At 38.8% G+C, this 13,815-nt stretch overlaps 1 protein-coding gene across 1 annotated transcript in view; it reads right to left on the reverse strand.

The window, feature by feature from the left end:
• The window catches only part of LOC140362940 (inactive dipeptidyl peptidase 10), a 45,788-nt gene that overhangs the window by 18,341 nt on the left and 13,632 nt on the right, over positions 1-13,815 (reverse strand). The window contains exons 3-7 of the mRNA XM_072449235.1: positions 13,197-13,292; positions 11,652-11,746; positions 9,972-10,043; positions 1,509-1,561; positions 978-1,059 (exon numbers count right to left, since the gene is read on the reverse strand). Of these exons, the coding sequence (XP_072305336.1) occupies positions 978-1,059; positions 1,509-1,561; positions 9,972-10,043; positions 11,652-11,746; positions 13,197-13,292 (398 nt within the window). The remainder of the gene's footprint in view (positions 1-977; positions 1,060-1,508; positions 1,562-9,971; positions 10,044-11,651; positions 11,747-13,196; positions 13,293-13,815) is intronic.

The following is a 13,815-nucleotide window of genomic DNA, read 5'->3' on the forward strand; positions in this document are numbered from 1 at the left end:
TGTCTCCATGGAGATGGAATTTGGAGCATACAGTAAGAATGCTTTTATTTCTTTTACAAATAAACAAAAATAAAACTGTATTTCAATAAATGCAAGGGAGATATTTTTCATGATACTTAATAATAATATTAATAATACTTTTGAACATTCCAGAAAACGCAATCAACATCAACATTTCATCATAAAAGTTATAGATAGTGCACATTTGTACTAATTTTGTATGCTATATCATATCATTATTAGACCATTTTGAGTCTTTATTGCGAACGTTGTAATTTTCATTTTTTTGGTGTTTCATAAAATATATTTATAAAAGGGCTGCTCTAAAAATAATTGCAATTGAATTTGAATGGTCGCAATAAGCAAATTTGTACAAAATGCAGTATATAATCCACTTCAAACTACATACTACCTCCATTTGTGTGGTATTTTATAAAACTTGCTAACCCTGTAGTTTAGCTTTCCAAAAACATGTTCTGAAACATGTGATTCTTGCAATTTTATAGAAGCTTATTTTCAATCTTCTAAACTTCTGTGTGTAATTTGTAAGATTAATTTGACTAGTTTAAAAAGCATCATGAATAAAGAGCAGAATAGATTACTTGACGGAGGAGCTGAGCATGTGTCAAAACGACATAACAGACTTTGTTATTTCATCTATGCTTAAACAATGCTTGTGTAATATTGGCAACACCAATTAATTTAAAATATATCAGTCACAATAGACACCACACCAAAGTGCAAGTGTGAATGAATCTGAGTTTAATTTAGTCTCAATTTATACCTGCTCAGTCCCCATCAGGGGCCAGGGGCTAATAACAGCCGAGGGAGGATCAGATAAATGACAGTTCTGTTAAACACAATCATTTCAGATGACAGAGCTGAGCTCAGATGCAGTCCATAATGACAGGTAATGTTTCCAATTTGCATAGGATCTTATATCTAAATCAAATTAGTTTCAAGGAGGTGTGTTTTACCAGCTGGTTCCCCTGAGGTCCCCAGGAGGCGAACTGCAGCGCGGCCTTCTCTGTGTCCACAGGCCTGATGTCCTGGAGCTCTCTGAAACACACGTATGCTGCAGGTGAGCGCACAGTGGACCGGGCCAATGCCATCACAGAACTGATGATGCAACATTTAAAGAGCAAGGGCTGGTTCATGCAACACTTTTCTATAAAGGATTTTGTCTTCGACAGGCAAGCGTTTTCCTTCAAGGCAGATACAGGCAATGATAAATACTGCAGGTTCAATTAAAAACTTTTCAAACCAGGTTTACATCCAAATGTTGAGGCAATCATCCTCCGGTAGTATTTTCACTGAGACTATGGGGATGTCAAGCAAAGATTTAACATCTGTTTCAAACCTTATTCTGACTGAGACCTGTAAAGCAGACGGATGAGAGATGCATGTCTGGCCCCGTGATGCTCTGATGCTGGGGTCAGTTCTATAGTGTCAGTCCATGGGTCTCATGCCCAGTGCATCCATGCATTAGCATTCCTCATTCTACCTACCCAGACGCCACATTGTAGATGGCATAGGCGGCTGTGAAGGACTGAGTGAACACCTGGAAGAGTAAACATATCATGCAAACACATTTCTGTGCTCACACATGCACTGAGTGAATGAGAGACAACAAGGGCCTAAAGCAGAAATCAACAAAAGAGGCTGTGCTTTACTTTTACTGAGAAACCTCTGAAGGCAGCGCCCTGGGCTGCAGTGCTAAGCCAATTACTCAACCACATGTTTGTATAGAAATCAGTTTTCATTTAAAAATAAAGCAACAGCACTCCTTGTGTGAGATTACTTTCAATACTTAATACTTAAATCCTATGAAGCCACTAAACTTAAAGTCAGTGTCTGTGTTGTGAATGACATTGCGTCAGCTCACGCATGAACAGAGCCTGAGGGCCGTCACACTCGATAACATGAAGAGGAAAAGTTTAAACAGACCTTCTCATTAAGTGGCATCATTACAGTTAATATCTATCTCACAGAAGCTGTCGCAACCCTGACTCCATCGCAGCAGCCCCATGAATAATTGAATTAACTCTGTGAAACACATTAAAGAACAAAATCAATGCGGGTGCTTCAGTATGCGTGTCCCTGTGTGTCTCCGGCTCCACTGATCACAACTATACCTGATGAATTCTACCTTTATTATTGATCTGCGCGCCGTCGCTCCCCACACAAAGAGAGGGAAGCACTGGCTCTGTAAAAGTCTCAGCCCCCATGAAAACTTGTCCCAAAAGAGATGAAATGTCACATCTTCCGCAAAGCACACTTAGCAGCAAAATTGGATTTCTTTCTTTGCTGCTTGTTGTGGTGGAAATGGAGAGATCGAGCATAGGTAAGGCGGCAAGTTTACAAGCAGAAATACATTTGCGGGGTTTTCGTAATGAAAATGAAAGTGGGAAGTCTTTTCTGATGGGAGGAGGTAAAAAACCACCAATGTAAACCCACTACGGGGGCTTTCTTTTATCGCTACTTCCACTCTTTTAAGATAAGATAAGATAAGATATTACTTGATTGTCCACACATGGGGAAATGTCAGTGTTACAACGCAGTAGATACAGAATGGACAGATAACTTAAAGGAAGTTTCAAAAAAACACTCTTAATAGAAGAACTCTTATAAACAAAACAAAAACTCTTATTAATAAAACTCCTCTTATGTATTAATAGGGAATGGAGGAAAATAAATAAATAAAATAAAAAGATAAAGATAAAAATAAAAATAAAATAATAAAATAAAGTAAATAATAATAAAAAATAAAGTAAAGTAAAAATAGCTAGCATAAGACTAAATAATACTAATACTAATGGTAAGTAAACACTCTTATTTACATCAGTTATATGCACATGAATATGGCCTTAATTGCTTGTGAGTACGACAGTATTGCACATGAATATGACGGTATTGCACATGATTAAGTCAGTCAAGTATTGCACGTGTTCAGGGCTAGCAGTGTTCTTTTCTCAATAAGGCAGTGCACACTTGAACATAATGTGCATAATATCATTGTAGCTTTAAATTTGTCCTCTACTTGCACAGTGTTGAGTCTATTTTTAATAATTTCTTTTTAATCTTTTATTGCATATCTTTATCCTCCTGCTGTTCTTGAAGCATGTGTTCTAGTTGAATCATGACTCTTTTGATGCTTTGTTTGAAGACCTATCATGAAATGTTCAGCCAAGCACAATCCCTGTTTGTTTGGTTCTGTTGCAACTTGATCAGCACTTTCCCAAGACACACTTTCCTTTGGGCAAGAATATATATTTTGATTTGAAGTCACAGCCGCGAGCGAAAGACGCAGCACATGAAAGCCAGTGGGAGAATAAAGCGGGAACCTCTTGACGATGGAGCTAAATAAACCACCAGAAAGCTCCGAGAAAGGTCAAACGCTGCTGAAAAGAAGTACAGTCGAGGAAAACTTATCAGAGCCATCCTCCAAGGGCACTGCCACATGCGCCGCATTTATGATTTGCTTATGAATGCCATGATTCGGGCCATGATTCAACATTGTAAAAGCGACTGCGCAGGTGAACACTATCCCGTGTCGAGGTGATAAACTGTTGTGCTCTGAGCATCTGTCTCGGGGAGGCTCGGAGAATCTTAATGTGATTGCCAGTAACGCGTCGTAAATCCTGCGCGACGCTCCTCCTTATCCTGTTTCCACGAGAGCCCTACCTGCTCCCGCTGCAGGAAAACTCTGGGGGATTTTCTTGGTTATGAGAAATCAGATTACAAGAGCAAAATATTAGGATCAAACACTAAGGAAGGCACACACAGTATATGGTAGTGTCGTGACTAATCAGTATTTTAATAACTAGGCATTAACACGAGCTGTAAGAAAGTACCATAAGTATATCACAAGAACATAGTCTACACTGTGATGAAAAAATATTCTTCCAGTTATGAATCCTGAATCTCTCTCCTCTCAAACCCTCTCCACTTCCTGCCCCTCTCCATGAAAAACACATGTGTAGGTTTATAGAAAGCAAGAGTTCACGAGCCAATATCAAAATGTAGAGTTATTATTGTTGTTGATGATTGAAACGAAGAATTCATTCATCAGTTGCCACTATGAACAAAAAAAGGGAAATCTTTTATTCACTTTTACTCATACACCATATCCATGAAAAGTGTATATATGCTAGTGATGTGTCGTGGTCTCATGAGATATTTATATATAAAAATCTCATGAGATCATTATGTGTGCACAATCCTGCATCTTGCAAGAGCTTGTAGCACGAGCGTCTTGATTCTACACTCATACAATATATATATGTGTAGTATCTATAGCAGTAGTACCACTTTCTACCTCATACATATATATTCCCCTGCTACATAAAAACACTGGGGAATCTGTTTTTGTTTATAGAAATCTACAGATTAACAGAAAACACAGTTACAAAAGAAACACATGATGATAACACAAGCGCCTTTCTCTAACTGGTATGATTGTCCCGCTGTGGGAGAGTTTACACGTAATAGCTCGCTTCCTATGTAACATCGTCCCCTTTGCCTCGCTTGTGTTTTCAGCCTTTGAAACCTCCGTCGGCGTACAATGCTGCAGAGCTCGGGTTTGCTATTTGTCTTTAAACTGATAACTCTTGGCAAGGCTTACTCCATTGTCTTACGCCTCATCCATCCTCCCAAGTCCCAGCTATATATTTCCACCACTCTTTTTGACAACTGCTCCCCTCTTTTGCCGCTTAATTCAAACAGACGCTCTCCCTTAAGGATGAGCTGTTCCTTTGTGGTCGCATCCTTTACCTCAAAATGCATGCTCTCTTATGAAAACCCATTTATTTTCACCCGCTGGTCACAAAAGCTTGCCTTGAGGCGTTTAAAGAAAATATGAAATGCCTTTCCTCGCACCCACTCCTCGCCACTGCGGTGCTCTCAACCCTATAGCATCTCCTGTCGTTCTCTGATAACTATTCTGATTGATTCCTACTCTGGGCATCATACAGTATCCCAGGCCAAATGGTGCATAACACATTTTTCTCTCCCTTTTCTGCCCTGCCCCCCGACTCGGCCTCTATCCTCCCACTCTCCCCCCTTTTTCTCATTCGTTCCCCACTTGCAAAAGCGATTGCGAACTGCCTAGCTCAGCATAAATTCCCCTTGAGATAGACAGAGCAAAAGGAGAGTGAGAAGATGAGCCATGAGAGGAGAGGAGGAAGAGGTGAGCGGATTAGCACATAAATGTCGACCAGGCACACTTCGTATATTGATAGAATTTATAAAGATGATTACGGGTGGCATTTCACTCCTCTCAATGTACACTTCAGCCTGCCTATGGGAACAGACAATTCCTGCTGCTATCAAGAGAAAATAGTAGAATACATTATATAGAAAATGCAGCCAAAAGATTAATTATAATTCAAATTAAAATGTAATTTAAATGGTTGCCATTAGCAAATCGGGAAGGCTGCTCTAAATTAGTGTTGTGACTATGAATGGGACACAAGAGTCTACACACTTGAGTTCTTGTGAGTCAACAAGCTTTAGTTCCAAAAAGCAGTGCTATAACGGCAGCAAAAATGGTAAATAAAATATATCAAAAGTTGTGAGGCCAAAATTGTGAACAGGACAAAATAGAGTTATTTGTTCTCTTATTTTGTTCTCGATGGACTCGATCTTGTGAGAATTGTTTCCCTGTTCCCACGATTCACTAACATTTTGAACTTTATTCAAAGGAAAGCTTGATACACGATATAGATTTGGATATTAAGAAACACCCTTGGATTAGCCCTTTATATATAAGGAGTCTTCTCTCCAGTGCTCCATACCAAGTCAATGTTTATAATGTGCACTATGAATTTAATCTTGATTTAAAACAAAAATCATAAATCTTTACTAATTGTAAAAATATGAATTCTGTTTTTTCCCAAAGTGGTCCAGTCCTAATGCAAGCACCTCTGAAGCAGATCTCTGAAATATGATTGAAGTGAATAATTTACCAGAATTCCTTGTTGAATGATAATGATGGTAATTAGCAAGTCACAAAAGCAGTTAAGCCTTTTTATGAAAATATACTGGAGTCTTATTCTGTATCAAATCTGTTCAGGGCTCTACATACGTCTTTGAAATGCATGTGTTTTTGTGGTAGTTTATTAGTTCATGTTTAAGTTTTCTCTCAAATGTTACAGTCTTGGAGCTGTTTACAATGTGCATTATGAATGGATGATCAAGACGATTCATCACAAACCAAATCAAAAACCAAATTGTAATTAAATAGGCTCCGTTCTACATTGATCTTATGTTAACAGCTTCATAATTCAGTAAAAAGCTGGCAATGGCGGAACACCACAGCAATTTCCACTGAACAGGAAAAATAAAAAAACATGAAATGATTAAAGAGTTTTAAGAAGAAGTATGAGTCAGAAATGAACAGCAGCATTATTTAAATAGAATGTGGTGCTGAGGGCTTTGATTTGCTCCTTAATTTAGTTTCCGGAGCAATCAGACATTACACAAGCCTGCTTTGCCCTTTGAGGAAAGAGCTAGTGTTTATTAATGCAGATGGAGTTTGCACAGTGGAAAAGTTGCATGGGTTTTGCAATCCAAGCTCCACAGACATAAACAGCAGAATAGGGGAATTATTTTTAACCTCCTGGTGAATTACAAGAGCTAAAATCGGTTTATTTCCAATTAAAGGTGGTATGGACGATTTTTTTCAGCAATTTTTTTTATCATATTTCCTCGTGGTGTGGATAAATCATTTGTCCTGCCACGTATCAATCATAAAACGCACTTACCGCTCACCTCCAGCCGCGTCAGGCTCGTCCTCACGTTTCCGCGTGCCTAAGCGCATGGATCTATCATAATATAGTTTCCTCAGTGTACGGGGCAAAATGAAGACGGAGAAAGACAGTTCGAGCTGACGCAGAAGTGGACAGAAATCTACAGGAGACGAGCGATGCGATGCGCTCCGTTGCGCTAATAAACAAACGCACGTGTGTGTTGTATCAGTCCGCACGGGGGAGTGCGCATGCGCACTTCCGCCTGCGTTCTCAAATCGCCGAAAAATCGTCCATACCGCCTTTAAGCTCAATGAGTGTGAGATGGAAAATTCTACAAGTGTGACTCAAAATCACTCAAAATATCTTTATTTTACCTCAGTATGTTGACAAAAGCGATTATCTAGATATTCTGATAACATTGTCAAGTCAACAGAAATGTGTTGTTGAGGGTTAAGTATGTAAAATAACAGTAAAATTAACCACAAACGTGCTTTATACAGCATTTGGTATTTAACAATGTATAGAAGAACTGCAATACTATGGTAATGACTATTTTGTACAATCAATTATTTAAACAAGCATTAAACACTGGTTTGAATCTGCCAAACGCTATTATAGTGAATGATGCTGGATTTATATGGAAATATAAGTGGAATCATGATATAATTCCTGTTTTATTAAAGCTGAGATTACCATATTTTCCGGACTATAGGTCGCATCTTTTTTTCATAGTTTGGCCGGGGTGTGACTTATACTCGAGAGCGACTTATATATGATATTATTCGTTATTTTCACACTGGCAACCGCATTTCACACTGGCAACCGCAAGAGGGCGCTCTAGGCTCTAAGCGATGCAGAAGAAGAATCTGCACTTCCTCTGGAGTTTGTGGAGTTGTTTAGAAGTGACACAGAGGAAGAAGAATTCAATGGATTTAGTGATTTGGGGTAAAACTGATGCTTTGGTAAACGTGTTAGCATGTTCTTTATGCTATAGTTATCTGAATAACTGTTAATATGTTACGTTAACATACCAGACACTTACCACAGTTCTGTCTGTGCGTCATGTAGCTGAAGGTGTTACGTTAGCATACGTACACCTATTCACTGCATTTCAAGATGAAATGTCTGTTCTTGGTCTTGGATTTTATCAAATTTCCCCCAAAAATGTGACCTATACTCCAGTGTGACTCTCTATTATGCATTTTTTGGCTCGTGCGACATATACTCCGGTGTGACTAATAGTCCGGAAAATACAGTACGTGATTTTCAAACCGTAAAAGGAGGAAGTTAGTATTTAAATTGGTCTAACTTGTTCCTAGCTCTCACAAACCCTTTAGCACATCGCTAGTATTCAAATATACAACTTTAGAACAGCTTTAAAGTGACGCTTGATGAAGCACCGAAGGACATCCACACAGCTCTCATCCCAAACAACTCTTTCAAGTTTGGAATTGACTAAATGTTTTCTTATTCCTGAAATGTCAAAATGTTCAAGTTCAAAATGTAACGCATCTTTAAGTGCAAAATTCCCATGCAGATTTTGTCGTGCGGTTTGTTCAAAACAGCAAAAATAATGCCGCTTGTCACTTGTACAAATGACTAGGATCGCCATTTGTGGATTTCCAGTGCGGCTACGGGAACAACATATAATTGTTACAGGACACATCCATATTACTCTGCCATATTAAACAAGAGAGATCAGGGTCCTGCGCCTCATAAAAAACTGCAGTCCTGTTCTGCAAACCCACTGCGATTGTGATTCTCGTCAGACCCTCATTAAGATTCCCCTCCGATGCAGCGAGCAGATTTCATTACACCAACTTTACCTCGTCTTCATCTCCTTGATCTCACCCTCTCCCTTTTGCTCTCTTGCCTCCCCCCTTCTCCTGCTATTACCAGCCCCTTGCCTCCTCATTCTCTTGCCATCAACCACTTCACGCAGATCTTTCTCCTTGTAATTCTTCCCCCAAAACAGCAGCACAAGCGATTACTGCATGGTGTGGGAAAGAAGTGCAATACCGGGCAGAGCTGCAACAACTGACTGGAAAAGTGCTGCAACTAGCGCTTATTTTAGAAGGCGACGAGTCAAACGATTATTTCTATTGTTCGTTGAGGCTGTTTAAAAATGATCAGCCAAATAAAAGGTTGAGATATGATGACTGTAGGCGTCTAGACAGAGAATATTTACGAATGAAGTGTATTCTGGATAAATATTATTATTGTTATAGTTTAGTGTTATTTGTGACATTTTGATTTAATAATACTGCAGTCTTTGTTATAAAAAGTTATTTTTGTATGTGTTTTAGAGTCTGTGTAGGCCCAATAACGATGTAAATCATCAAAAAACGACTATGATTATTTTATATAGTCACAATTAGTTGATTCATAAGCAGCCCTAAATTGGATTACAAGTGAATGAAACGACAGAAAACAAATGAAATAAATAATAGTCACATGACAAGTGTTGTTATTCAACTAAAATTAAACTAATTAACTACCTCTGTTATTCAATCAAAAAGATTTCTACCTGTTTAAACTGTTTAAAATGAAGAAAAAAAAACGCTTAAAAGAAATAATGAATTGACCACAACTCTAATGACCAAAATAAGGGTCAATAAGTTTAATTATATTTTGCAAATATATTTATATACAATAATAATATGAATGTAACACTGTAGATTCAAAAATGGCTAAATCAAAACTAAAAATTTGAATATGTTTAGAAAAAGGTTCCATTCGTTAATAAGAACGTGACTGAAACGATGATTGTCTGAAAAACAAAACACTTTTTCTCCGTATAAAATACAAAAGAATACTAAATACTACTTAAATGTTGCAATATATTTCAATATGGCTGCTCTCCTCACCAATATTACGACATTTGGTAATATTATGCACAATCATTGCCCGTTGCCTCCAGTTTAAAAGGCATATGTTTCCACTCATTTGCCAGCAGCATTACAAAGCCGTCGCCCGCTGCAGTGGCACAATTGGCGCTCTCTCTCCACGTCGTCTCTCTGGCTCGCCGCTCCTTTGTTGCCTCTTAGAGTAAAATGCCTGTCACAGTAGTTTAACAGTGACATTACGAGCCGGAGCCACGTACAGAGCTTTGATAGTGGAGCATAATTAATGGCTGTGGGTCCCGTTCTCGGCAGGCAGTCGCCGCTTAAGTCCTTTCGTGAGGTAATTGGGAGTAAATATGGCACAGAAGAAAAGACTCACCGGCCGGATGTCGTTCGCCAACAGGACAAACCTCATGTCTGCAGACACCTGGAATCTGGTCTTAGACAGGTCCTGGGGAGGAGGAAGTACAAAGGATGAGCTGGGACATAATTGGAGCATGTCGACTTGGATTGGGACGCTTTGAAACTGCTCTATGTATTTCTTATCTTGTCTCTGAAGGGCTTCGTTTGCCTTCAGACACTAATTGTAGAGCAAAATTAGGCCACATACTCTGGATTAGGGATGGCACTGTGACCAAAAGTACACTGTATACCCAAAACGAAGTGTTTGTGCTTTGTTCTTTGTTAATTGAATGCGCTGTGCATCAGGTATATACTATGACTATTAAAAAGACATCAGACTATTCTTCAGTTTACATTATTTGTTGTGTGGCAGGCGTATAGATGACCACAGATGATATATTCATGAAAGCTGTGAGGAGTGCAGCTTTTTCCACAGACCCAGTGTAAAAAAAAGATTAGCTGTGTCCATACCTGAAAGCCCATTCTTGCGGTGTAGATTGCATCACATTTTAAGATAGTTGACGTCCAACTCTAGCTCAGATTGAGTTAGTCCTGAGCTACTGCCACTTCATGGGCCAACTAAACTATCCATGGGTTTCAAAGCTGATATTTTGAGAACCTTTGCCCATTGAAAATATGCAGAACAATTGTGTAAAACTGATACTATTACCAGCTAAACTCTCCTTCCCGTCACAAGAGCATCAAAACATCAAGTCAAGTGCCCTTCCTTCCGCAATCAGCCATTTACACTGAGTAGAGAAGGAAACGTGCAGGATTTTACAAACTACTATACATTCATATTCAAATGTAATAATTACTAGAATTTTTTTGTACTATTCGCGAACCATTTACAAAGGTCTAAATCTTACACTAGCTCATCACATTTTTTATGATTCGTCACGATTATTGTGCCATAATCAACAGTGAAATCTTTAATTTGTTTTCATTAACACGGTCTAATAAATCGCCTTTCCTCGCTTTATGAAATCAAACTTTCTGAATTATAAAATAAAGTTAATCTGACATCAGCAGTCAGATAAAAAGTGCAGTCATTTAGGTTGACTCACTTAAGATTGAATTAACATTTTCTTTGCTTCTAAAAATGTCACAGAGTATATTTTCTTACTATTGTTTTGTGATGTTACTCAATCTAATTACCTTATATCTTAACATCCATTTTGATCATTGTAAAACAGATAATCAAGATGAAAAAAAAAATGTTTTCACGCATGTCACCACGTTTGTTATATCGTGAACTATAGAAGAATGCAAACTTCCAGGCGAACATTTGAACAACATCCGAACCGTCGCATCCGATCAAAGCCGAGACGAGTCACTTGTTCCCATCCTGACAGCGCCGGGCCTGCTTTGAGCTCCTCGCCGTGACCCACATAAGTCAGTCGTGTCGTGATGAGGCGCTGTGCAGAATCAACCCCCCGCTCGCAAAATTCTCTTTGAAGGAACATGTTAAGGCCTCGCGGAGCAGCCGAAAGGGCGGGAGCAGGGGCCCGACTGTCACCCTGCCAGATCTGTATTTATCTGCAGCCTCAGCCCCAGTAAGCGCCTCTCTCTCCCCGCCACTCCATCGCCGTGCTCGTGTGTAAATATGAAGCAATCGATATCTGAATGTGTTTGCGTGGGTGTGATAATAACTCACCAGGGAGCAGTTGTCCAGCAGAGTGGTGGTGATGTTACTGTTCAGGCTGAATGATAACACGTGGCCCTCTCTGGTGCGCAGCCCCACTTCATTATCTGAGGGAAGTTTCAAAGTTATTCAAGTCAAAGTGCAATTAGCAGGACAAATGTGGCACATCAGTGTTTCTCAGACCGATGGTACAAGGGGTCGTCTGTAGTCTGAGTATTTGTTTGATTTAAAATTCTATTCATGCCCTTTGGCTTAGTCATTATTTATAACTACCTGATGGTTTAGTCTCATTTTAGACCTGGTTTAGTCTCATTTTAGACCTGGTTTAGTCTCATTCTAGACCTGGTTTAGTCTCATTCTAGACCTGGCTTTAGTCTCATGTTAGACCTGGTTTAGTCTCATTCTAGACCTGGCTTTGTCTCATTCTAGACCTGGCTTTAGTCTCATGTTAGACCTGGTTTAGTCTCATTTTAGACCTGGTTTAGTCTCATGTTAGACCTAGTTTAGTCTCATGTTAGACCTGGTTTAGTCTCATTTTAGACCTGGTTTAGTCTCATTTTAGACCTGGTTTAGTCTCATTCTAGACCTGGTTTAGTCTCATGTTAGACCTGGTTTAGTCTCATTCTAGACCTGGCTTTAGTCTTATTCTAGACCTGGCTTTAGTCTCATGTTAGACCTGGTTTAGTCTCATGTTAGACCTGGTTTAGTCTCATGTTAGACCTGGTTTAGTCTCATGTTAGACCTGGTTTAGTCTTATTTTAGATCATTTAGCCTGAATATTGGTCTGATATAGGCCAGGTTTAGATGTGGTGATACTCGGAGAGCCAAACGTTATCTTAGGTGGTACTTGGTGTAAAAAGAACATTGTAGTAAATAAAATTAGATATTTTCTTTTTTGTTTTTGCTAATAATGTAATAACTATAATTATAATGCTACATATATGTTAGGTATATTGTTGTTTGTTGTCTGCTTTATTGGCCGTGTATGTTACACCTTTTCGAAAACTTTCAAGGACAAATTTCTCTACAATAGCCAAATTAATCTTGCATTAAAATATCATGTTATCATACTTTCAGGTTACTTCATTTGCTTTGATGCACGATGTCTCACTGAAATTATAGTCCCTCGTTCAAAACAATCAATTCAAGATGGCACTTGTGGAGATAATACTCGCAATAATGACCAGATAAACACCTTTGTTTTTTCTTATTGTAAGTGAGACTTAATGGAATTAATTCAATTATTTTTTCATTGAGGACATGTACGTTGCTCGTCTCCCAGAAACACACACAAAAATAACTGATATGTTGTGCCATTAGTACCGTTAAATCATATCTAAAAAGCTCATAATGCAGTATCTTACATCATCTTACATCAAATGACTAATTTCCAATCTAGTTCAAGTGGATAATCACAAACAAATGTCCCCTGGATGACTTATTGATATAGAAAACTGGCACGTCATGTCAAAATGAATAACACTAATAATAACTGGAATGGAAACGTTGCAGTGTTTGCAGAAAGTAAAAGCCTTATAATTGAACATTGATCCATACCATTCAACCAAACCACTGAGGGGTCATGAACTTTGAACTCTTCACTCTCGATGTCGTCCATGGTGAGGTGTGAGCGCAGTAACAGGTGGGACTCATCTGCACGAGCAAAAACACAAGATACTGAAAGAAGTGTTGAACTAAGGCTTTGGAAATACACACATGAAAGCAATTTTCAAGACAAATTGCAATTTTGATTGGATTTTGATTCATCTTGCGTCTCTAATTTAACCTTATTATTCTCCAAACAGGCGTAATTACCTAGTTAATGCAGCTCTTTATACACAAAAAGTGCATTATAAAAAAATAACTTGGTCCTTTAAAAAACTTAAATGAGCAAAAAAAAGTATTTAAAAGAAAATGTTTATAAAAGAAGATATCCATCCGTCCATTTTCTACCGCTTGTTGCCTTTTGGGGTCGCAGGTGACTGGAGCCTATCCCAGTGACTTCGGGCCTTAGGCGGGGTGCATCCTGGACAGTGGCCAACTCAGAGACATTACAGACAGTTCACGCTCACATTCATTCACTAGGGCCAATTTAGAGTTACCAATTTTTACCTAATAGATGCATGTAACACGGTACCCACGGTAACACAGGGAGAACATGCAAACTCCACCCAGA

The sequence above is a fragment of the Eucyclogobius newberryi genome, unplaced genomic scaffold (genome assembly GCF_026437365.1).
Source record: "Eucyclogobius newberryi isolate DKJ021-1_F unplaced genomic scaffold, fEucNew1.0.hap1 SCAF_17, whole genome shotgun sequence".
NCBI lineage: Eukaryota > Metazoa > Chordata > Actinopteri > Gobiiformes > Gobiidae > Eucyclogobius > Eucyclogobius newberryi.